Source organism: Chelonoidis abingdonii, chromosome 1, assembly GCF_003597395.2.
Source record: "Chelonoidis abingdonii isolate Lonesome George chromosome 1, CheloAbing_2.0, whole genome shotgun sequence".
NCBI lineage: Eukaryota > Metazoa > Chordata > Testudines > Testudinidae > Chelonoidis > Chelonoidis abingdonii.
Window position 1 is genome coordinate 116,543,469 of NC_133769.1, and position 24,067 is coordinate 116,567,535.

General features: G+C 44.0%; 1 protein-coding gene across 1 annotated transcript in view; it reads right to left on the reverse strand.

Annotated features, from left to right (window-relative positions):
• NINJ2 (ninjurin 2) overlaps nt 1-20,805 on the reverse strand; it is a 75,435-nt gene extending 54,630 nt beyond the window's left edge. Inside the window, exon 1 of the mRNA XM_032796735.2 lies at nt 20,691-20,805. Coding sequence (XP_032652626.1) covers nt 20,691-20,723 — 33 coding nt within the window. The 5' untranslated portion in view covers nt 20,724-20,805. The remainder of the gene's footprint in view (nt 1-20,690) is intronic.
• Between the last annotated feature and the right edge of the window lie 3,262 nt (nt 20,806-24,067).

Below are 24,067 nucleotides of genomic sequence, written 5' to 3' on the forward strand. Positions count from 1 at the left end.
TTATCAGTCAGATAAGGGATTTCAAAATGTTCTGAAGAGTGCACAGAAGTTGGCAGAGGAACTTCACACTGAAGTTATTTTCCCACCCATTCGAGAATACGAGAGTCACCGAAGAAGATGGCATTTTGATTACGAGGCATGGGATAATCCCATAAGAGACCCCAAACAACAATTCAAAGTTGAATTCTTTAACCAGATGCTAGATTGTGCAATACAGTCAATTGAAGAACGTTTCATGCAGCCCAAGGAACACAGCAGTATATTTGGGATTTTGTACGATATTTCAAAACTCCTCACTATACCTGAAGACCTACACCAATAATGCAGGGCACTACAGACAGCGTTGACACATGATGACATGCGCAATATTGATGCGAATGATTAGGTGATGAACTGAAAGCCCTTTCGAGATACCTTCAGCAGGATCAACTCCAAAGGCTGTTCTGGAATATATGTGCACAAAAAAGATGACCACCCTCTTTCCAAATGTTTTTGTTGCTCTGTGCATACTTCTAACACTTCCTGTAACAGTTGCCAGTGGAGAACACAGCTTCTCCAAGTTGAAGTTAATAAAAATGCATCTATGCTCCACAATGACACAGGAGAAGCTGGTCAGCCTTGCAATCATCTCAACAAAGCATGAGCTGGCCCAGACTGTGGACCATCAGCAGGAAGCAGTTCAGATCTTTGCAACCAAGAAGGCAGGGAACGCACCACTTTGATTATTCAAACAGATAAAAATGCCAGTGTTCATTATGCAGACAAAAAAAGTTACATTTGCTGTTCAGGCATTTGAAAGTTGAGTGTTACTTCAAATTTTTGAACAAGGCATTTTAAGTTGTTAGTTCTCCTTTATTGGGGTAGGTAGCAGAGCAGTACCATGAGAGGAGGAGAACAGGAAGAAGGCAGAATTGAGACTTTTCAAAGTTTTGACCCAAGTGAAGGGGCATCATTTGAGCTCCCCACCTCACATGCCAAAATGTTGTGGGCTGGGCCTGGCTGCATGAGTGAGTATAGCAAATGAGAACTTAGTGCAAGGCAGGGGGAAAGTCTGAGTTAAGGGAGCAAGTCCCTGTGAGCTGGGATGTCGAAGGGAATGCCTATCAACTAGAACATTATCATTACATAATATGCAATTCCTTGAAGCCTAGAAAGCACTTAAATTTCAGTCACCAAGGCAGGACAAAGGAAACAAACAGGAACACTCAGAAACTGGTATGCATTTGTTAATATATCTGACATCCATCCTCTATTGAGTCTGTACAAGGGGGGCAGTTGGAGGGGAGCGTGTCAGTGCAAAACAAATGCCTCTGATTTCTGGTGAATTTCAGAACCAGAACCCAAATTTTGCAGCAAAAGCTAGTTATTAGAATGGGTTGAACAAAACTTTGGATCCAAATAACTTGTTGAATTTTTTGGGAGTAGGGGGTTGGGTGGGTGGCAAGGGACGCGATAGGAAGTCTGAATCTGGAGCAGACATTTTGCCTCAGGGTTATCTTGAGATCCTCAAAGAAGTCAGTACTCCTGCTCTCCTATTGCTCAATAGCACATCTAGTTAGATACACAAGTCCAGACACAAAGGCAGGGGAGGCAAAGGCAAAGGTGCCAGTAATTCCCCCACGGTTTGCTATTTTGCAGTAATTCTCTTTGTCTCAGGGTATCTACATCTCACCGTGTTGCATGTCCCATAAGCTTTACTTCCTATAAGTTGCACAGGGTCTCATGAAGCTGCTTTGTGCTGCCCTTCTCCCACTCCTCCCACCCCTCGACTCACCCTTCCAAGCTAAAAGTGCATGCAGGTTCGTTTCTTGTTGCTATTACCATAGGCATCCTTCCATCATGTTGTGTATGGCATTCCTAAATATAGGAACATTTCTGCAGTGGAGATGATACTCCATTAGAGAAGGGGGTATGGAAAGAAGTTCCCTTCCCTCAGTAAATTAGAATATAATTTCCAATAATCCATCTTCCTAACTCTACATTCCTCCATAGATGCTGGACACCCCTGCTCGGGAGGATATTTGTTTAGTAGAATTGTCACCCTTGTTCTCCTCTGTCTTTGAATCTGGCACCAAATATTCATGCATGTGTTGATCCTTCTGACCAAGTCAAGCATATTCTGAAAAAAAAATATGCTAAATAATTCTTTCCAAAGCCTATTTGAGGCTCTTAACTCTGCCAACCTTGTGTATTTAGCTGTTATTAAAAGGTTTGCCCCATTCATCTTCCTATACATCTCCCTATTTACAGCTTTGCAAAATTAGCATGTACCAACCTGCCTAATACCTTCACCCTTGAGAAACAGCAGCCCTCATCCACCTAACATGGCCCTCTCTCTGTTCCCAGACTATGGTATATTAGTGCTGACTAGAAGTGCAAGAGTTACCCCGGGTGAAAATCAGACCAAAGGCTGCTCGGTAGCTAATCTAATAGTCCCAGAGCTTTTTGTCCAGAGAGACTAGCTTCAGAAGTCACAACGGTATATCCTCCATCCCCAGTGTATTGAGAGGAGAATAGGCCTCATGGTATACACATTATACTCCTGAGGGAACTCTGTGCCTAAAAATTATGTGCCAAAAATTAAAAATTATGCACACAATATTTTAAAATTCTGAAAAATTCTGCAAATGTTATTTGTCAGTAAATAAATGTGGCTCCAGCATGGCCAGTGAGGAGCACAGGCCACTGGCTGCACTGAGGTAGGAGATCACTCTGAAACCGTCACCTCCCCTGGTACCGAGACTCGAGACTCGGCAGTGAGAATGCACCCGACCCTGACAGTGCAAGGGCTGGGCCTGCCTCAGAAACACCCTGGGGCCCCGCCCCTCCGCCCCAGGCACACCAGGTGTGAGTATGCAGGCTCAGCCCAGCAGGATCCAAGTGTGGAGGGACTTAGTGTGGGGGGATACAGGTGTAGAATGAGCCGTTTCTGTGTGGGGAAATCTGGGTACAGGTGGCTCAGTGGGAGATCTGGATGTAAAGGCTCTTTGGAGGGTTCCGGGTGCAGGGGCAATGAGACTCTGCAGAGGATCCAGGTGAAGATGGTTGGGGCTCAGGAGAGGGGGCTGGGTGTGGGGAGATGGGGCTCAGCAGGGGGTCAGTGTGGGTCCAGGTGCTGGGGGAGTGGGACTTGATGGGGTGGGGATCCAGGTGCGGCTGGTTGGGGATCAGTGGTGGGGGGAGGAGCCTGGAGGAGACTCACTGTAGGGGTCCAGGTGTAGGGGGGTAGGATTTGTCAGGTTGAGGGTTCTATGGGCCTGATTAATAGGGGAGCCTCAGCTGCTGCCGAGGGGACACTGTATGCCGGGCTCCCACTTCCCCCTGCTATTCTCCTATCCCCTTTTCTTCTCCATCCCCCTCCCCTCACTCCCACATTCCCCTTCCCCTGCCCTATTCCATGCCCTTTCTTCCCCACTGTCTCTTCCCCTCACACCCACTTACCCAGCCCCACCGTGGGCACTCACTGTTGCACAGAATAGAAAACAGGAAGGGTCCCAGCACACGGAAGGGGAGATCGACTGGCACTAGGACCCAGGAGGCAGCATTCAGCTGCAGAGTCAGCCGAGCTGAGACACAGCGTCCTTCAGCAGAGCTGCTCTGCGCTAGCAGAAGGGGGGGGGGGGGCAGTGGCATGTAACGTTGTTTGCCTCACCTCTGTTTGGAGGGGGCAATTCCCCCCAAAAAACTGTCCCCGCGGGTCCCTCCCCCAGCGTGGCTTCCCTTTGCTTCCCTGCCATTTTCTGCAGGGAAACACAGGAAATCTGCGGAGGTGTGTGTGTTTCCTGCGGGCAGTCCCGCAGAATCCCTCCAGGAGTAAGACAAATCTTCCCGGAAGAAAGCTGTGATCAGTAAATCCCAGAATCCCTTCAGTCTTTGTGTTTGCCCTGTGTTAAGGAGGACTTTCCTCCCCTAGGTCTCCTTCCTCAAGTAGTATCAGTGAATCTGCTTCAGAAGGTGTAAGGATTGGACAGATAATAAGAAACTTTGTCTGGTTATCCCAGCGAAGTGTATGCAGGGAACAGAATCTGAAAACAGTTAAAGTGGAACACAGCATACTGAGCTTCTCTAGCAGACTTACACTTTGGACATGTATAGTGCCTTTCATTTGAAGATCACAAAACTCTTTATCAGTACATGCACACACACTTAGGATATGCCTACCTTGGAATTGGACGTGTGGTTTGCAGTTCATGCAGGCACTTCTGAAAATAGTGGCAAAGATGCAGCAGCACAGGCTGCACAGACCTGCCCAGAATCCTGGGTACCTATTGGTGTTGCTAGCCCATGCCAACATCTGTGCCACTGCATCTTCCCCCTGTTATTGGTATTTGTGCTAGCTATTAAAGCTATCTTTAAGCATGTCTATCCAAGTTGCAATCTGTCCTCTGATTATAATGTAGACGTACCCAAACATGCACACAGTAAATTGAGACACAAAACAATTAAGTGACATGATCAATGGCAGAGTATGGAGTAGAACCTAGGGCTCATTGCTCCCACTTAACCATTTTAACCAGTCTGAGTTTAGCATGTGCATTTCCCTTTTTAATATGTCTATGGCATTTAATAAAGTAAGCAAAAGTAGAAGCCATTTTAGGGTGCAGGTACAATGGGCTGGGCACATTACTAATAGATAGACAGGATGTTGCTTACTCTTAGCCCAGTGAGAAACCAATTCTCATCAGACAGGGAGAAAATAGAGGGAGTGAACCAGATAAGAAAGTGAATTATGCTCAGATAACAGTAAAGAGAAGTAGATTTCTCTTATACGTGCCCAAGTGGTGGTGCATCTCTTCTCTGCTTTTTGCCATGGGTTGTCATGGGTGTATTAATCTGCTAGACAAACACCTTTCTCTGCAGCCAGCCAAGTGGCTGAGTCAGCTTCTCCCATGGGAGATATAAAGTTGCAGTTTATACATTGTGGGAATGAGCCAACAGGAAATGATTTAAAATGACCTATTAAAATCAGCATTGCCCCACCCGAGTTGTAAACACCTGAACTCACCAACACAGTGGTCCCACTCCCAGAGTTCTGAGACTGTTCCCCCATTACTAGTTCCCAGCAAATCACTGTTTTCCCACTCAACTTGCACGGAGAGTGAATCTTATAATGCTGACTGAGCTCAGCAGCTCTGAAGTGTGCTTTGAGGTTCATTGCCAGAGATATCTCAGCGGGCTGGTAATGGGTTCCTGAGCCATTTAAGTCTACATCACACTGAAAACGGGTTCAAGCCGGTAGTCACCAAGAGCTGTTGCTATCTGTTCTTCAGTGGCCTTTGCAAAATGAGTCCAGCCCCTAGTGGTTATTAGGAGCTCCGTGTAAAGATACAGACATAGAGCACTTCTGTAACATCATCCACAGCACAGTTGGTGCTAACTGTACCCTTTGTTGCAGCAGGCTCAGACTAAATTAACCTCCCACTCTTGATAGAGTCCCTCCAGCTCAGGCTAGTGGCTGATTGGCAGGGTATCATGGGGAAGTCTGTGCTGTCCCTTTTCTGTGGATAGAGAATTTCAGTCTCCAGGTCTACCCAACCCTCACTCCATGTCCCTGTTTTGTCATTCATTGCCCCCTATATTTAGTAGTTTCCTGATCCTGTGTTTCCTGATCCATGCCTCCTCCAAGGGAGGTGGGCCTTTTGTTCCTGTAGGCTCACATCCGCCTTTCGCAGAAGACAGACAGATTGCACCCTAGCCCTGTTTTTTCATTCTTTGTCTCTCTATTCAGTTAAGTTCTGAGGCCCTGCCCGCATTTGTGAAGGGGGGTTCTGTTGTTCTGGTGGGCTTTGCTCACCATTCCCAGGATTTAATAGGCTGACAGTTTTCACAAGTAATCAATACACTTTAGAGGCACTGACTTCCCCAGTTCCCAGGGGCTTCTTGACCCCTGCTCCACTCCAGGCCCCATTCCACCCTTTCCCCCAACCCCCCATCCTCACCCTTCCTCTTCCCACCCTGCCCCATTCTGCTCCCTCCACTGCCTCTTCTTGCTCCCACTCCCCCCCCCCAGCACCTCCTGAACGCTGCTGAACAGCTGATTGGTTCCCAGTGGGCAGGAGGCGCTGGGAGGGAGAGGGAGGAGCTGATTGGCAGGATCTGTCAGTGTGCAGGAAGCACTTGGGGGGGAAGGGTAGGAGCTAATCAATGGGGCTACCAGTGAGTGCCGAGCATCCGCTCGGTTTTTCCTGTGGGTGCTCCAGCGCTGGAGCACCCATGAAGTTGGCACCCATGATCCTCTTCACAATGTTTTTTAAAGGTTAAGCTGCTGAGCAGCTGAACAGCAAACACCAGAGGGAGAACCACAGTTTGTGAGAGCTCCAAATTCCTTAGAAATATATGTGGAGCCACCACGTCACAGCAAAAGCCTTTTGACAAAGCTCACCAGTGAGACTGAAATGGTGTATATTCCTCAAGCAACTATTTCACAATTACATGCCAAAAATGGGGTCTGCCTAAGGAATCAGCCCAGCACCAGCTCCCAAGAATCTAGCACATGAACATCAAGACAGAGGTCAAAGCTAGTCTGAACAAGAGAAAGAAAAAGTGGTGGTGTATTCTGTTTACTTGCAATACACTATTCAGTCACTAGCTGTTTCGCTGTGCTGTACAGAGTTCCAAACAGGGTGCGGTGCCTGGTCAACAAACCAGAAAAATCTGGAGTTCATGTGTGGAAATCCCTTTCTTTGTGTCTGTATTTCTATGTTTTTCTTTATTAAATGCCTTCTGTTTAAGAAGGGCCATAGATTCCATATATCACAAGTGGCATTTTATTGTAATCTGTGTTATCATAGCATCTCCAAGCCCCAGTCACATACCATTGTGCTAGGTGCAAACAGAACAGACAGTTCCTGCCCCCAGAGGATTTACAGTCTAATGTATATGGCAAGAGACCATAGATGGGAGAGTACAAGGAAACAAATAGGCAACCTCATCTAAATGAACAAGTGTAACCAGGCTGCTAAGCAGTCCCCTCCTGTGGCCCATCATGGGGCAGCTCACCCAGCTGCAGGTCCCAACAGTTAAGTATCGCTCCTTGCAGGTCCATTGCTATGGTGCTTGCCTATGGCACACTTGAGTCCATCCTGATCATCTAGTCTGACTTCCTGTACGTGGCAGGCCGGAGAACCTCACCCACCCACACTTGCAATGGGCCCATAATCTCTGACTGGCTGAATGACTGAAGTCCTCAGATCATGATTTAAGTACCTCTTCTGGGGTATTAGGGTCCAGCATGAAAGGAAAACCAGTGAACTCAAAATCAGGCTAGTCTCGGGATTCATTGGCAGACCTCACCCTTCTGCACAGAGCTTGTCTCAATTAGTCCTTTTCTTATCAGTCTTCCTGAGTCTAGTTGTCCCATCCAGCAGGAGGCTTGTCCAGGTAGCAGTGTCTCAGGATCTTGGCTGAACCAGGCTTCCTTCATCAAAGACGAAGCAGAGCTGTGCACTCTTCCCTGTTCAGCCTTGAGCTGAGCTATGTCACCTCCTTTTAATGCCCCTCTCCATGCCTGACGTGTGTTGCAGATGTAGCAGAGTTGGGCCAACAGACGCTCCTTAATCCTCTGATTGCCAGAGTGAGCCTAGATGCCTCATTAATCCCCTTGCTGCCTATGTGGGGCCTATGTGCCCCCTCACAGCAAGAGAGACACAGGGAAGGGATAAAACACACAAGCAGAGTGAATAATGTGGCAAATGTCATGTTAGTGCCATGATTATTAAATTTTTTTGGCTGTGTTTACCTAGGAGGGGATCAGCTACATAGAAAGGGAAGGAGGGTGAGAGAGACAGGGAAGGGGAGGGATGGTCAAGAGGGGCCGGTCACTAGTGTGGAGAGAAGCTGAGGTGAAGATACTGTGAGGGAGAGGGAGGGGGGCAAAGGAGGAGGGTTGGAGCAAACAGCCAAATCAGCACAGGGCCTCTACCCATTATCCCAAGGGAGCCAGATGGTAAAATGATCAACAGTGAAATAAATGTGGTAAATTAAATAATCATCATTATGTTGTAGTGAGATGGATGGGGGCATTCAACACCTTTTTAAATAGCTATAATTTCATCTGTCTGCAGACTTGGGAAGATGGGAGGGCACTGGTTATTCTTTGGAAGATTTCCTTCCTACCCAGCTTGAGACCTGATTCTCAGTTATACTAAGGCTTTGGAATTGCTCCCTGCAGAAATATGGTTCAGCATGAATCTGGCCACAAAAAAGGTGCAAGACACACCTCTGTGCCTTTCCAATTTACTAAAGCTCTTCTACACTACAGCTTATGTCAGCATAATTTATGTCGCTCAGGGGTGTGAATAAACCGCCCCCCTGAGTGACATAAGTTACAGTGACATAGTGCTGTCCACACAGGTGCTTATGTCGGCAAGAGAGCTTCTCCCGCCACATAGCTACTGCCTCTCATGGAGGTGGTTTTATTATGCTGACCAGATGTATTGCAGCTGCAGCACTTTATCTGTAGACAAGTCCTACGTTTGCTTCCCAGCTGACTGGTAAAGCTTCTGCTACAGGTAGCAGAATAGTGCTATATTCAGCCTGTCATTGAGATCTTCAATTAATATTTTACTTTAAGTTTTGTGAGGTGCCCAGATACCATGGTGATGGATTAAAAAAATAATATTTTTTTCAAAAACTGATGCTGTCAGCAGGACCACCAAATATTAATCAATCCCAAGCCATGTCCCAAAGCTCAAAGCAGATTGCCTCCTTGGTGCTACTGCTTTATTTAAGAAAATCTATCACACTATATGTTGTTTAAAACTCATGACTAGGTGACAGAAGACCTGTCTTCCATTTCTAGTTCTGCCACTGACTTTCTGTGTGATCTTGGGAAAGTAATTTAATCCATCTGGGCCTCAGTTTATCCATCAGTAAAATGGGGATAAAAAGACTTCCTACTTCATAAGGGAATTGTGAGGCTGAATTCACTGATGTTTTCAAAGAGCTTTGAGATCTTGGAATAAAAAGTGCTATGGAAGAATAAAGCATCACTGTGTTATTGCCTGTGAATAGGAATCCTTTCAACACAAAGGCACAGTATAGTGAGGGTGAGTACTTTCACTTTCATTTCTATTGAAGAAAAACAAGTTCTTTCAGAGGAACAAAGTTTGTGATGAATTTGAGATCTTTAAAAAAATGCTGTATTTGTGATATCTGTGTGCAAATTAAAAAACCTGAAAATATCTTTAAATGGTGAAACCAAAACCCAACAACTTTTTTTCATGCTGTGATCACTCAAGAACAACTGATGGGATTTCACAAAACTTTCCAGAATCAATTTACCTTTGAGCTGAGAATATGCATGAGAAATTTCAATCCAAAGGGCTTTATTTTGGGGAAAATTTTATAAGTGCATGAATATAAGAGCTCGGGATAGAAATGCTTTTACAACCATAATTATAACATCACACAACTTCATTATGTAACATGACAGGGAATTATGACTTGCCCAGTGTACAAGCTGCAATGAGTTATAACTGTAGCCATTAACATGCAAATCTCTTGCAGCGTCCATGAGTGTATCCTTCTCCCAGGCAAAAAGAAACTAGTGTCAGATTTCTGTAGCCGTAGTTCTCACACTCCTTATTACATAGTCCCAGCCTGGGGGCTATCCAAAATGATAGTGCTGGTGAGTGCTATGAGGTACAGATGATTCAGGAACGTCCCATCCTTCCAGAGATGTTTTTATACACATTTGACTCCCAAGCCATATTTTCAAATGTGGACCCAATGGATATGCCACTAAAAACACCCCTGCACCCTTTGTACCAGCACAAATCCTGCACTTGTGGACATATCTCCATCTGTACGTGATGGTATACACACAGGCAGATTTTTGCAGGCACTTTGTATAATAATAGTTAGCCCTTTGGTAGTGCTTTTTAGCTAAGGTTCTCAACATGCTTTACAAATATGAACTCTCAGGCTCTTCACTTCCCTGTGAGGCGGGTAAGTGATGTTATCGTCATTTTACAGACAAGAAAGCAAGCTCTGACCAGTTTAACCAGACAACTTTGAAAATGTTGGCTGCAAGTTATGCCCCTACATCCAGAATCAAGCACCCAAACAAGTGGCCTATTTTTTCAGTTTCTGAGCACCCTTGGCTCTCACTGGAGATCATGAGAGCTGCAGATTTGGTTGTCAGGTCCCTCTACTTCCTTTATTTAGGTGCCTAAATAGCAATCTTGGGGCCTTGCTGTGGGGCAAAATTTGAAAATTCTGGTCCAGATTGTTTGCTGAAATTAACACAATGGGTCTGATTTTTTTTCTTGCCTTGCCCTTTCGGCCATCTTTAACACCTGCACAAAGTGGGGATAAAATGCTACAGAATCAGAATGATAGCTCATGACATCCACTTTGCACAGCTATGCATTTAGGCCATGGAGAATGAGAGCCAGCACCTCTCTTGAAGAGGCAGGTGTAGAAACCACAACTTCTGAGAGACATCATCAGTCTTCGGAAAGATTGTCTTACATCCCCTAGATCTAGTGGCTACTGCAGCAGATTTAGCCACTCTTTCAGAAGCTGTGAAAACTGGATTGGCCCAGCTCTAGCAGGGAAGGAAGCAAGATGCACAAAAGCTGGTGCTGAAGGAAGGGACTTCGAGACTTGCTGTCCATCTAAATATGTATTCTAGAGCACCCATCAGCATGCCGTCTAGGCATCTGAGATCCAACTAAGGGTAGAGGACAGGTGCTAACACAGAGACTCACACCAAAAATTAGCCTGATTTTCAGTTGCACTAAGGTGACTGTACACCATTCTAACAGTGTAAAGAGGTATTAAAGTGGATGTAAATAACACCTACTATAAAAGGGGTCTTGGTGTAATTGAGACAAGCTCTAGTAAAAGGATTACACACTCTCGGGGGCAGTTCGAGCATAAGAGTTTCGCTCTCAGAAGAAGGACATGAAGAAAGATGAAGATAGTTAAATTCTTGTTTAAATTGTTGAGATGGCAGGGTAGGTGATGATTATTATATATTATTTGTATTACCATAGCATATAGATCTCTAGTTGGGAAGATGAATGGGTACAACGTCTCAATTCTTAGGAACTGGGAGAACATGGAAACTGAGGAGAGGTCCAGACTGATGTAGACAATAAAGTGCAGTTCTCGTTAGGGAAAGACATGGAAACCAATATGGCGTGTCATTCATAAGAACAGCCATACTGGGTCAGACCAAAGGTCCATCCAGCCCAGTATCCTGTCTGCCAACAGTGGCCAATGCCAGGTGCCCCAGAGGGAGTAAACCTAACAGGTAATGATCAAGTGATCTCTCTCCTGCCATCCATCTCCATCCTCTGACAAACAGAGGCTAGGGACACCATTCCTTATCCATCCTGGCTAATCTGCTTTGGTTTGTAAGTTACAAAGGACACATCTACTGGCAAAAACCATCAGCTCTGGGGAAGATTTGTTTTATTTTATTCTGAGATCGCAATTCATCATCTTAGCTGGACGATCACGAAATCACCATAGCCATGCTTAGGCTTATGATTATATGCTGAACAAAACCCATTCTTCTACTCATACCGACTGGCACTGAATAATGAGGAGTCCAGTGGGGTTGCACCATAGGCCTCTGTATATGGAGGCAGGGGCTGCGTAGTGGCCTAGCAGGAGCACGGAGGAGCTCTTAAGGGATACACTGAGGATGGAGGAGCCTAAGGAGAGCTGCTTTTCCATCTGGAAAAAAACAGAGACAGCTACACTCCATGCTGGTACTGAGGGTGAGACCCCCTAAAGGCAGAGATGTCCAACCTGTGGCTCTGGAGCCTCATGTGGCTCTTCAGAGGTTAATATGCGGCTCCTTGCATAGGCGCTGACTGGAGCTTCAGATGCTAACTTTCCAATGTGCCAGGGGGTACTCACTGCTCAACCTCTGGCTCTGCTCCAGGCCTTGCCCCCACTCTCACCCTTTCGCTGAGCCTGCCATGCCCTCACTCCTCCCTCTCCCCCATATAGCCTCCTGCGCATGCAAAACAGCTGATGGTAGGAGGCACTGATCCGCGGGGCAGCTAGAGGGTGGGAGCTGACTTATTACTGTGGCTCTTTGGCAATGTACATTGGTAAATTCTGGCTGCTTCTCAGGCTCAGGTTGGCCAGCCCTTCCCTAAAGGGGACTTTACCACAGGCTGGCCCTCAGTTCAGAGGCATGCAACTGGCCCTGTGATGTTAAGCAGAAATCAAGAGCTCATTCGCTGTTTGGCATTTGGACTGTCAGCCATGTAATGTTCCTTCCTGTGAGCGGGTGGGGGAGTTCACAGGCCATGTGTTCTCCTTTGCCCCTTCTGAGGGAAGGGAGCTCCCAGGTGGCTTTGGACTGCCTCCCGCTTATCGTGTGCTGAGGCGGAGTCTCTGAAACTAAACAATAAAATACCAAAGGCCACTGACCTACAAAAGCTGCCAAACAAACCAGGATGGGCTGGAGGGAAGAGCACAGGGAAGAGGGGATGTTTTTGTCCCCATGCCTATTTACTCCGCCTGTCAGCTGACCTTGTTTTTCTAAGCTGCCCCTCGTTCATGGTCATGGTGCAGCTGTGCAGACTTGCTGCCTCTTTCTGCGTGAAAATGGTACCACTCAATGCAAAGGCCCTTGGCATCCCCATTCCTCTCCCCAAGAACCACATGGGTTTGTCTTGGCCCTTCAGCCGCAGAGTGTCTCATCTCTCTTTCCATGCACCTGCTGTTTTTGTGGTTCTCCAAAGCTTTCCATCCCCCTCCACTACCTCCTCCTCCATTCTTGTGAGTTTTAATAACAGACAAAGAAAAACACTTATATTTTATTTTTAAAATGCTTTCATTCCCCAAACTCATTGTGTCTCACCCTGCATGCTTCCAAACATTTCAGGGTCCCCCTATCCACAGAAAGCACTGCTGACAAAGAAGCATGTGCTTCCATCTCATTCATCCTATTGGCTGATTTTAGTATCAATGCCCTAAAAGCAGCAAAGGGTCCTGTGGCACCTTATAGACTAACAGACTTATTGGAGCATGAGCTTTCTCGGGTGAATACCCACTTCATCGGGTCTCAACACCCTATGCCACAACATCCACAAGCACTGTTTTTGCTCACCCTGGAGAATGCTGCAGCATTGGATATGATCCATTGCTGGAATCCCTCTGGCTCAAGGCATTGTGATGACTCAGCCGCACCTTTGTCCTCTTTAGGGGTGGGTAAATTACTCCAGATTATTATACAATAAACTCCCAGAACCTTTGTCTATTTCTAGTTCCAGAGTTGAACTAACTGTTTTTGGTGGTTCTGAAATGTTCAGAAAAGGTTTGTTCACTTCAGGATCCTGGCTGGGATAGGAGGACTTGTGAGGCAATGAAGCAGATGATAGTATTTTTATATAATGAGCTCTGGCTGAGTGCTCAGAGCTGTACAAACATAATGGGAGCAGGACTGGGCTCATGGGTCTGATACTGTAGAACAGGGACAGACTAAACTGCTGTAGTTTGTCATCTTGTGCCCCATATTGGTTAGAGTTGAGAAGGGATCTTGCACCGGTCGTTGTGCAAAGGGTTCACAAAAACTCTTTGGTGCATATATTATATGTTTGTACAGTGCCTTGCATGATCAGGCCCTGATCTGGCTGAAGTCTCTAGGCAGTACTGCAATATATATATTTAATAACCATAAAGAAGGGTGTTCTAAGAAGGCATCCACAACCTCCTGAGAGAGCCTGCTGTTCCATGAATTTCAGATTTAGGGGATTAAATTTATCCCTGAGGTAACTCCATTGACTTCAGTAGAGTTACCCTAAGGACAGATTTGGCACCTGAAGGCACTCTGAGAGGTAGATTACCTTTTAGAAACCTGCGTAGATACAATGTTTGGATCTTCATCCAAACCCTGTGAGGCTTGTTCATCACTAGCCCTTTCCATTGCATAGAGAGGGACATTGCTTATGTAACAGCTACACCTGCTCAGTCCTCCACTCAGGCGGGCCAAGAGTCAGACTTCATTACCAGCATGGCTTAAGTTTAAGAATCTTCAGAATCTGTTTCCTCTCACTTGAGTAATTTACAGCATGGCAAGTGACCTTTACAGGCACTAGAGGGAAAGTTCACTGTACCTGAGGGAAAGTTCATGGTACCATTTGTGTTGAGTCATTGACTTTTTCCTCCTCTAATACTGGTCCTGGTAGTAGCAGGAATTATGCTAATCTTACCCATGAGTGAGGCCATGGATTATTCAAACTGTTGCTTGGCAGCACAGAGTAAACATAACATCTTGTTTTCATGTACAGTAGCACTCTCATCACAAAGTACTTTATAAACTAATCTTCAAACTTGACACAGGATATTCACTCCATCCACCCCTAGGGTTAAGTGGAGTGACTGTTTAATAGCATACAGTAGTCTTATACAACAGTTAAAGACTGGAAGTCAAGAGTCTGTTTTCCAGCAGAAACTGCAGAGGCAGTTTAGGTAGGAGAACATAATTACCCCTGTTGTACTTTGGCCAGAACAGCAGGGCCAGATCCCCAAGTCATGTAAATTCGCAAAACTCCATTGATTTGAGTAGGGCTATGCTAATTTACACCAGCTGAGGGTCTGGCCCAATATAACTTCCAAAGAATGCTATGGATTCTATGATGCCCACAAATGATCAGAAGTCCCACCTACTGTAACATTAAACACCACTCCGTCCTTCAGTTAGGTATCCTCGAGGATCTCCCATCACATTACAGTGCAGAACACCTCCACTTAGCATGTGGGAGGTGACAAAACAAGAAGAGAATGTTTCTGCATTGATACCTAGCAAAAGATGTATTGGGGTAATGCAGCACTGTCAATTTCCACGCAATGTCAGGACACAGAGGGCCAGATTCTCTGCTGTGCAGCGATCCACTCAATGAGGGAGCCCATGTGCACAGTGTATAAAAGGTGAAATACATCTAACAGTATTTCTATATATATTTCAGTATATCTAACAATGGGAATGAAGGAGAGCATTTGGTTAGAAGGACCGGGAACATGGTATGATGGGGTCTCTGAATGTGGCATTTGGGGGAAGATCAGGTATCCAGTGATCCCTCTTCATGCACATTGTTTCAGGGAGAATTACAGACAGTCAGCAGGATTAATTCAGTATTTAGTGTGTTCTGCATATAATGGGAGAATACCCATTAATATCTTCCACTCCCGTATATATTTTCACATTTGTAACCCTATTGTGGCCCTGTGCTTCTGAATGAGTAGCATGGATAAGACTCCTCAATAACATTCATTAAAATATTGATACCTTTCTCTCATCAAAACTCCCTGAGGTGGAGCACCTGGGACCAAATTAATGCTTGTTGAAGGCCTCTAATTTTAGTGGAGTTACACCATGGATGAATCTGGCCCCTAATCTGTGTGTGTGTATGAACACATCACATTCCACAATGCTCTCAGTTTCTAGATCTCCTTTAGCACCGGTTCAATTTTTTCAAGACCCCTCCTCCCTCCCCAAAAAATACTGTGCTTGAAAAATTTCCATTGTGCCTCTCCCTTTCTAAGTAAAGTTGCTGTCCACAGCCAGGGAGAGGAATAGAGGGGGAGCAGGAGGAATTTGTAGGAGTGAGGAGAAATATCACAATGTTATTCGAGAACAAAGATCAAATTAGTACTGCTGTAAAAAAATCCCATTCTCCACAGCGATGTGCTAGCACCACATCTCCAAGCCTTCTAGCATTAGTGTTACAGGCAGCCTGGAGAATAGCCTGGATAGTGCTGTGCAGAATCACAGTCCCTATGACTTGGGAAACAGACATAAGATCTTTCCCTTTCCCCAGTCTGATATCAGATTTCACATCTCTTGTTTTGCTGACTACATTAGAAGAGCTGTGTTTTCACAGTGAATTTTCTCCCTAGCCCTCTACACTCCTTCCATCCTACCCTAGACTTTTCATTATATACAATCTGTTCTTATTCCCTAAATTTCACAGTTTGAGTTAATGATATTTAATAGTTAGAGGTTGGGAGCACAGGAGATCTCTTGGGCTCTATTCCTCTCTCTGCCATTGAATAACTACCGCATACAGTTAGATAAGTCACTTATGTGGCTGAGTTTGTCCATCTGAAAAATAGGGATAATCCTTTCCTACCTTCCAAGGATATTATGAGGCTTACTTACTGTTTGTAAAGCACTTGGAATCTTCACATGAAAGGATCTGTATGAATGCAGAGTATCATTATTAAAATACAGTATTATAATTCTGCCCGGTGCCGAAATGACATTACTGAAGCCCTCTGGGACAGGAACACTGCTTGGACTATAACATCACATTATCATACACCTCTACCCTGATATAACGTGACCCGATATAACACGAACTCAGATATAATGTGGAAAAGCAGTGCTCTAGGGGGGCGGGGCTGCACGCTCCAGCAGATCAAAGAAAGTTCGATATAATGCGGTTTCACCTATAACACAGTAAGATTTTTTGGCTCCCAAGGACAGCGTTATATTGAGATAGAGGTGTTTTTCTTGGAAATTGATGAATGAGGGTAAAAGTCTCTGCAGCACTAGAAAGCACAAATTGGCTATTCCTGCAGAAGAAGCAGACAACTATGTACCCAGACAGAGAACTTGTAATCACGACGCTGCCTGAGGTCAAAACTTGAAGCCACAAAAACAAGAATAAACAGAAGTCTCATCCAGTTGTGAACAAACCCACTACATTCCTTCATCAGGCACAGTGTGAAAGTGAGATGTGGGAGAGAGAATTTATGAGTTATGTGGGACTTTCCATTCATTTTGTGAATGTTTTAGAAAAGTCCCAGCTGCCACTCATTAAGTCATGCAAATTCTATTAATCTGCCTGTCTAAAATCTATTTAATCTAGATCTGATCAAACTACCAGTTGGGAGTAAATTATGTAATGAATTTAACTCTTTTTTTTCTGGTTACAAATTGTTTATGAATCCATTCTGATTTCTGGAAATGTACTTGATATTCATAAGTAATCACTCAATTGTTTATGCAAGCAAATTTCAGCCTATGGGGTGTTCTCAAACTACTCACTTCATGTGTTCGTTCTTTCTTATTTATACTGTGTGATCGATCACTTAGATTGCAAGGTATCATTTCTGCCCCATGCATTGGATGACTGGAACTTTTTAAGAAGAACAGCTATCTAAAAAACTGACAAAAGTGAATACAGAACAGTCATCTTCAAATATCATTGTTCACATAGGAATATGAACAACATTCATTCTGTGAGCATCCCTTTGAATCCAAACCCATTCGCACAGATATATATGGATAACAAATAATAAGGTGGCAACTATGATCTCACTGAATGGCCAATCAGAATTGGAGCATACATTCACTGATATTATCTTGTGGTATTCACTAACTCTAATACATTTCACCAATCTCTTAATTTCTAATGGACTCATCACCTTGGTATCAAACACCAACTCTGAGGCAGGATGGGCTGCCTGGTGACGGGTTTTGTTTTGTTTATGTCAATATCCCAAATGCTGTTTCAGCTCCCAGTTATCTCAACTTGGAATTTGCCATAACAGATCAGAAAACTGGTCCACCTAGTCTGACTTCCTGTCAACAGCCAATACCAAGTATTTTATAGAGAAAAATTAAGCTTCTATTGCTGGCAAAATCTGAAAGCCATAAATAGAGATGTTGGGGTGAAAAATACAGATACACCTTTGAATTCGGGTTATAGTTTTATCTGTTTACTCAGGTTTTGTCTCATTTTAGGATCGGTGTGTAGTTTGATATTTTGTACGTGTGCCTAGAAGTGGGAGTTGAAAAATAAACTCCACAGAAGTGCTCTGGACTTGGAGAGTTTGGGGGGCAAAGAGAGTGGGAAATGCTAGCTACTTTGCTTTTAGGAAAGCAGCTGTGGCTCCTACGCTGGGACAGTTGGCAGGTATCCTTTTCAATGTACCTGAGCAATTTTATAGTGTTGTTCGGTGGCAGAAGGGCTAATCTTCCTGATGTCCATATACCACTAGCTGAAGTAGGAGATCTGAAAGTGCCTCATGTAGCTTGCATAACTCCAAATGTTGTTATTGGTCATAAAATTATCCTGTCCCCTATTTAGTGCTAGCTACAATGTTTAACTCTCTGACCTGCTCCAGGACACAGTGAATTCCACAGGTTGACTACATGCTGAGAGAAAAAGTATTTATTTTTATTCTGTTAACTTCATCTACTGAGCTCTTGTTCTCGTGTTATGGGACAGGCTAAAAAAAGAGGAGACCAATCAGTTCTCACTAGAGCCTTCATAATCTTAAATACCTCCTCCATTGCAGGCTAAAGGATCATAAGTTTTGAATTCTTTTCTCAAATGGAAAGCCTCTAAATGTGAGTCACTATGAAAATTCTAGTTGGCAGTGAGCAGCCGTTTAGGCACAGAATGCCTACAAAATAAAACCAAATGAAAACAATATAAATGTACGTTAGAATTCTTGGCTACTACTGTAATAGCATACAGTAGTTCCTTCAGGTAAAGATTCATGCAGCAGCTGTGGGATTGCCCCAGAGTGTGCAGTGCTTATACCTGCAGGGGTCTCCAGGGCTGTAGCTGTTGGACTTCAGAGTGGACACCTGCATTTTATTAGCCAGAACAAAGAACCAAGGGGTACTGTCAAAAGTGTCTTTAATTAAAGAGTGTATACACTATCTTTCCCTCACTCTTCTTTTTTTTCTCTCTTTCATCTCCTGCTTCTTTTGCTCTGCCTTTAAGGCTATTTTACACTCTGGCCCTCCAAGGACCCCTCTACTTCCTCACCTACATGATCCATAATGCTCTCTTTCCTTTGCCAGTATCATCCAGGAGGTTTCCTAGTGACAAGTATGCAGGAACCTATGAATATTTGCCTAAGTTTTGTGAAGTCTGGTTTACCAAAATCCCCATGAGGTGTCATTAGGAGAATCTCAGGAAAACATTCTGTCTTGTGGGATTTTGCAGAGAAGCGGATGACATCCTGCCCTTGCCTGGTTCAGAAACAAACACGTTAAGTTTAGTTTTGAAATTCAGACCATCTCTCTCTTCTCAGTTGCTCACATACTATCTCCCTTGACTGAAGTGATCCTTAACAGCTCTTCAGTCACACTAGAGATGGACCCAAGCTGCAAGGTTCAAATCTAAATGCAGAGCCAAACTTTTCTGAATGTCAGGAGTATCTGGATCCAGGGGGTTGTTTTGTCCTGTTATGGAGGCTGGGTTCATGCACAAAACTCAGATACAAATCTGAATTTTTCCCAATTGTGGTAGATTCAGATGCAGGGGTTTTGGCTTGTCTTTAATTTATGTTTCTTGACCTGTTTCCCTTTACAATTATTCTGGTTTGTATACCTCTCTGCCTTTACCCTTTCTACCTTGTTTTGGAAAAGATCACCCCTCTCTCTTTCCTGATCAAACAGAAGCATCCGTAGCAGTATCCAGCTTCACCACTTGGCAAAGCTACCTTTGAATACTGCTCTTTTTTCCTCCTATTGTATCTGAGGACACCCGTTCCAGCCCTTTAAGAGCTTGCACTGCATCTCATTCCACTGCTGAAGTGACCTTGTGAATCTGCCTGCATCAGGCCCCTGCCCCAGCCAGTCACTCTCATTGTTCTGCCATTCCCTGTTATCAAATTTTGGGATTCTGGGAATGAGTCCTCTTCATTACTCCTTTGATGATTTCCATAACAACAGGCCAATTCTTTGCATTATAGTCTCTAGAGATTTTGACCTAGATCTGAACTTCCCTAAGGTTTTTCTCTGTTCAGTTCTAAGAATTTGGCTTAGGCCACTCTAAAGGTGGAGGCCAACTACAAAGTTTGGATACTGGTTCAAACTTCCCCAAATCTGGGAGTTAGGATGACCAGATGTCCCGATTTTATAGAGACAGTCCCAATTTTTGGGTCTTTTTCTTATATAGGCTCCTATTACCCCCCACCCCATCTTGATTTTTCACATTTGCTGTCTGGTCACCCTACTGGGAGTTGAGTCTAGGACTATGTTTGGAGTAGTTCTAGAGAAGGGGCCAGCTGCCAGGTGCAGATGTGAATCTGAACTTTCCCAAATTTGGCAAATGTTTCTAATCAGGGGGTTTGATTTCAATCTCTAATAACTTTTTTCCAAACCCTTGGAGAGTTGCCCTTTCCTAAAAGACATACTGAGTCCAAAGAAACACCCTTCTTAAAAAACAAACACCTGCAAAAAGAAACACATAGGACTGAAGGAGCTTTACCAGTATGTTTTGTTTCTCTATCAACCCCACATAGGAAAGCCCGGCTTGTGCTCTCTCTCAGCATTTGCTATATATATTTCTTTTCCTCCTCTCTAGACTGGGAGCATTTTCTGCCAAACACAGAAGGGCTTTGTGAGGAGGGGAACAGCTCAAACTCTTACAGCTAGTAAAATACGCACTGCTTCCCTCTCAGACCTGGACACTAACCACCTCTGGTGTTTCACTCTCTCCACAAAAATAGTTCTTTCTAGTAAGATCCTGCAACTCTTCTTTCATCTTGTCTCCTTCCCAATAAGGAGCTAATAAGCCCTTTCATTAGCAGCGTGTTGAGATGAACCTGCAATCAGCTTCTCTCCAAATGGGGCTGAAAATTTCAGCAAAGATGCTTCAAAACAGTACCAACACAGAGGAGTAAATGACAGGAATTGATACTGCCTCCCTCTACCCTCCCACTTCCCTCTTGGTAATTCCCCAAGATGGACTCACTTGAAGGTTGATGATTTCCCCTTCTGATGCCATTCTTTTGCCCTTAGGTCTCTTCCTCAGCCTTCTGCAGACCGCACAATAGCTTGGGACTCTGCAGTCCCAGGGACTCTATATTGCTTCCTCTGGTTAGGAGAGCACAGTGGCTGAAACAGACCTGCTATTCATTTGCCTAATGTGAGACGCCCGTCTTGGCACAAGAGTGTGGGGAAAGAAGGGGGTGGCATACAAATTCTTTGTCTTCAAAATGCTGAATGGTCCATGGAATAAACATCCCTCTTAGATTTGCTATGACAGTTTTGTTCACTATGTATCTCCACTAATTCCCTTGGTCCAGCTGAGCCCTGTGAGATCACTCAGGCTGGAATTCTGTGATGCAGCTAGCGTACCATGAGGGTCATGGCACAGACTGTACAGAGCATTTAGCAACAATCCTGAATCCTCTCTGTAGCCACAGAGCCCCTCTGTTCATAACAGGACTACCACATGACGATGGTTTGAAAACTAGGGGCTGAGAAGGTTCGGGCCAGAAAGTCATGTTCCTTCACTGCTGAACAGCATTACAGCAAAGCTCTAGAGAAGGCTGAGATGGAATTTCCTTTCTAAACCCATTCTCAGTTACTTCTCCTTTCTCAACCAAGAAAGCATCATTTAGGTATGGAATTTCTATTCCTGGTATCAGCCCCAAATGAGGTTTTCTTTTGATTGGTAGGTGAGAAGTGACCAAAAATTGATTTAGAATGGAAATATATGCAGCCAAAATCAAGTCACAAAGCGTGAACAGAATACAAGTGGGATCCTGAGACGGTGAAAATCAGGATAGCCCCATTGACTTCAGAGGAACTATGAAGTTTTACATCAACCAAGTTTCAGGTGGCGAGGTTTTGTCCTTTGAAGGACAACCTCACTGATCAGTTACAATGGCACAGAAAGTTATATTTTTACTAAAGAAGATTATCTTGTTAAGAAGCATGCTATGTAGTATGTATGTAGTTAACCAGTGTTCATCACAGTTTCTGTATCTTCAGGCCTGTGAAAGGTGCTGAAGTCTCTCTCAGTGGGAACTGCCATTGTACTGATACTTCTCAACAGGAGGCCTAGTTTGACAATTACACTAATGGTTAGCAGTTCTGTGGCATCATTTCAAAGCATTAATGAATTTAGCCTCACAATATCCCTGTGAAGTAGATAATAATATCCTCATTTTAGAGATGGATAAATTGAGGCACAGAAGTACATGTTAGTGACATGCTTGAGGTTCACACGGGAAATCTGTAGCAGAGTCAGGACTAGAACCCAGATCATCTTACTCTCAGTCCTGTGGCTTATCTATATGAACAACTTTCCTCCCGTCATGTACCTTGGGAGCCAGGCAATGTAGTTTTTGTGTGAAAGCATGAAAAAGGCAAGCAGCTGTCAAAGCTATTGTAATGTACTTCTGAAAAAGTTAAAAAACATTTTTGGTTCTCTTAAAAGGTGACTACTGTTTACATCAGTTTACATAAGAGACTTATCTAACAACTGTTTTTAAAGTCAGCTGTCCATTACATGTAATCATGCACAATTCATGAGCCTTATTAGCATGGAAATCAGTGACTGTTACTTTTACCCTGTGATGCACAGGTTGGGGGTCAGAATACAGGCTTCTAAATCCTAATCTACATCAGACGGTCATGACAGCAGCTTCCCATTTGATTTTTTTAATTCTCCGTAAGAAGTTTTGAAAACAACATGCAGCGATTTGCTCTTCTTGTTATTTAGAGGGAGGGATTGAAATCTCTTTCTGTATTGCCTACCCGTTTCCCTATAAGCATACTATTGCAGAGGCACTAATACAAAGAATTACCTATTCTAAATTATTTTCCTTAAAGATGTCTATAATAAGATGCCACAGCTCAGATTATATATAGATGCAGTCTGTTAATGAATCATTTATCTGATTCTGGCATCCACCACATCTTTCAAACTTACTCCTGAGAGGAGTTCATGCTAAGCTTGTTCTTTGTGGACAGAGTCTATGAGGAAAGACCCAGGAGTTCATGCCAAAGTTTTGCTGTCCTTAGGTATCTTACCTATATCGTGGTAGGCCGGAAATATCATTCTGTGGTAACAATTGAATGAAGTGTCCAGCTATTATTTTAGAAGACAACCAAAGATGAGTACGGAGCTAATTTCAGGCCAGAACACAAGATATATAACAATGTGTCTTTTAAAGCAGTTTCCCTCCAGCACTTATCTAAGTATTATGCTGAAACTTTTGCTTTGCTCTCCGGGGAGATATCCCAAAGAACAATACTCTTAAACTGTGTTTTCAGAATATCCAGAGAAATTAAGCAAGACCTATAGTAACTCCCGTGTCCTCCCAGACAAGCAAAGCTAAATCCAAGATAGCATGAAAGAATCTTTCTGCAGGAGCATATTAGTAATAATGACTCTATGCAGCTTCTCTGAGGGCATCTGGAGCCAAATGCATTAAAATGATACAACTTCAAACAGCAAAATCTCTCTTGGAGATTATTTTTGTATATCATATCAATAGTAAAGCTATGAGTCTAAACATGCAGGAAAATGGGTCTGTTTCCATTTAACTCTCAGAATTGCCAGGGGAAGATGAAATTCATCAAAGGAAAATCCCAGTGTAATAGAAAAGGTTTTCTGATCACTACTTCTGATTGCAAAGAAGAGTAAATATGACTTTTTAAAATGCCTTTAATAATCCTTAGAGAGAGAGGTGGGTGAGGTGATAATTTTTTATTGGGCCAACTTCTGTTGGTGAAAAAGACAAGCTTTTAAGCTCCACACCTTTTCTTCACAACCAACATGGCTGAAGGTGTAAAATAGAGTACATAAAATACTGCACAGAGTTTGAGTGCACCAGAAAGACAAGAGATTTCCAGAGCTGGTTGTTGGTGTAACTAATGATGATTGAACAGAGTAGAAGAGAGTAATTTGTATATACGCTTGACGATGCAAAGGGGAGTTTGGTGGGGAAAGAGTCTCTAAAGAGAAGAGAGCAGTATGAGGTGACTGTGGAGCTATTTGCCATTTGGAGCCAGATTGTACCCAGCTCTTATGCTAGGGGGTGAGAGGGTACAGGAGCCTCTTCCCTTTGTTCCCCACTCCTTACACAGGGCCCAGGTACAAAGGGAGTTCTTGCACTTAAGGTGCTAGTACCATTCATGGTGCTAGTTCCTGCAACAGGACTGGGTAAGAAGATGGAGCCATGACCCTGTTCCCACAGCACTAGCCAGCAGAGACTGCTGGTTGCAGAGAGGAGTCCATGCTGTCTTTAGGGAGGTTCAGAAACATTCCCTGGGAGCTCTAAGATGCATCACAATGCTCCAGAGGGACCTTAAATCTTGTGCCTTGATTAAGAGAAC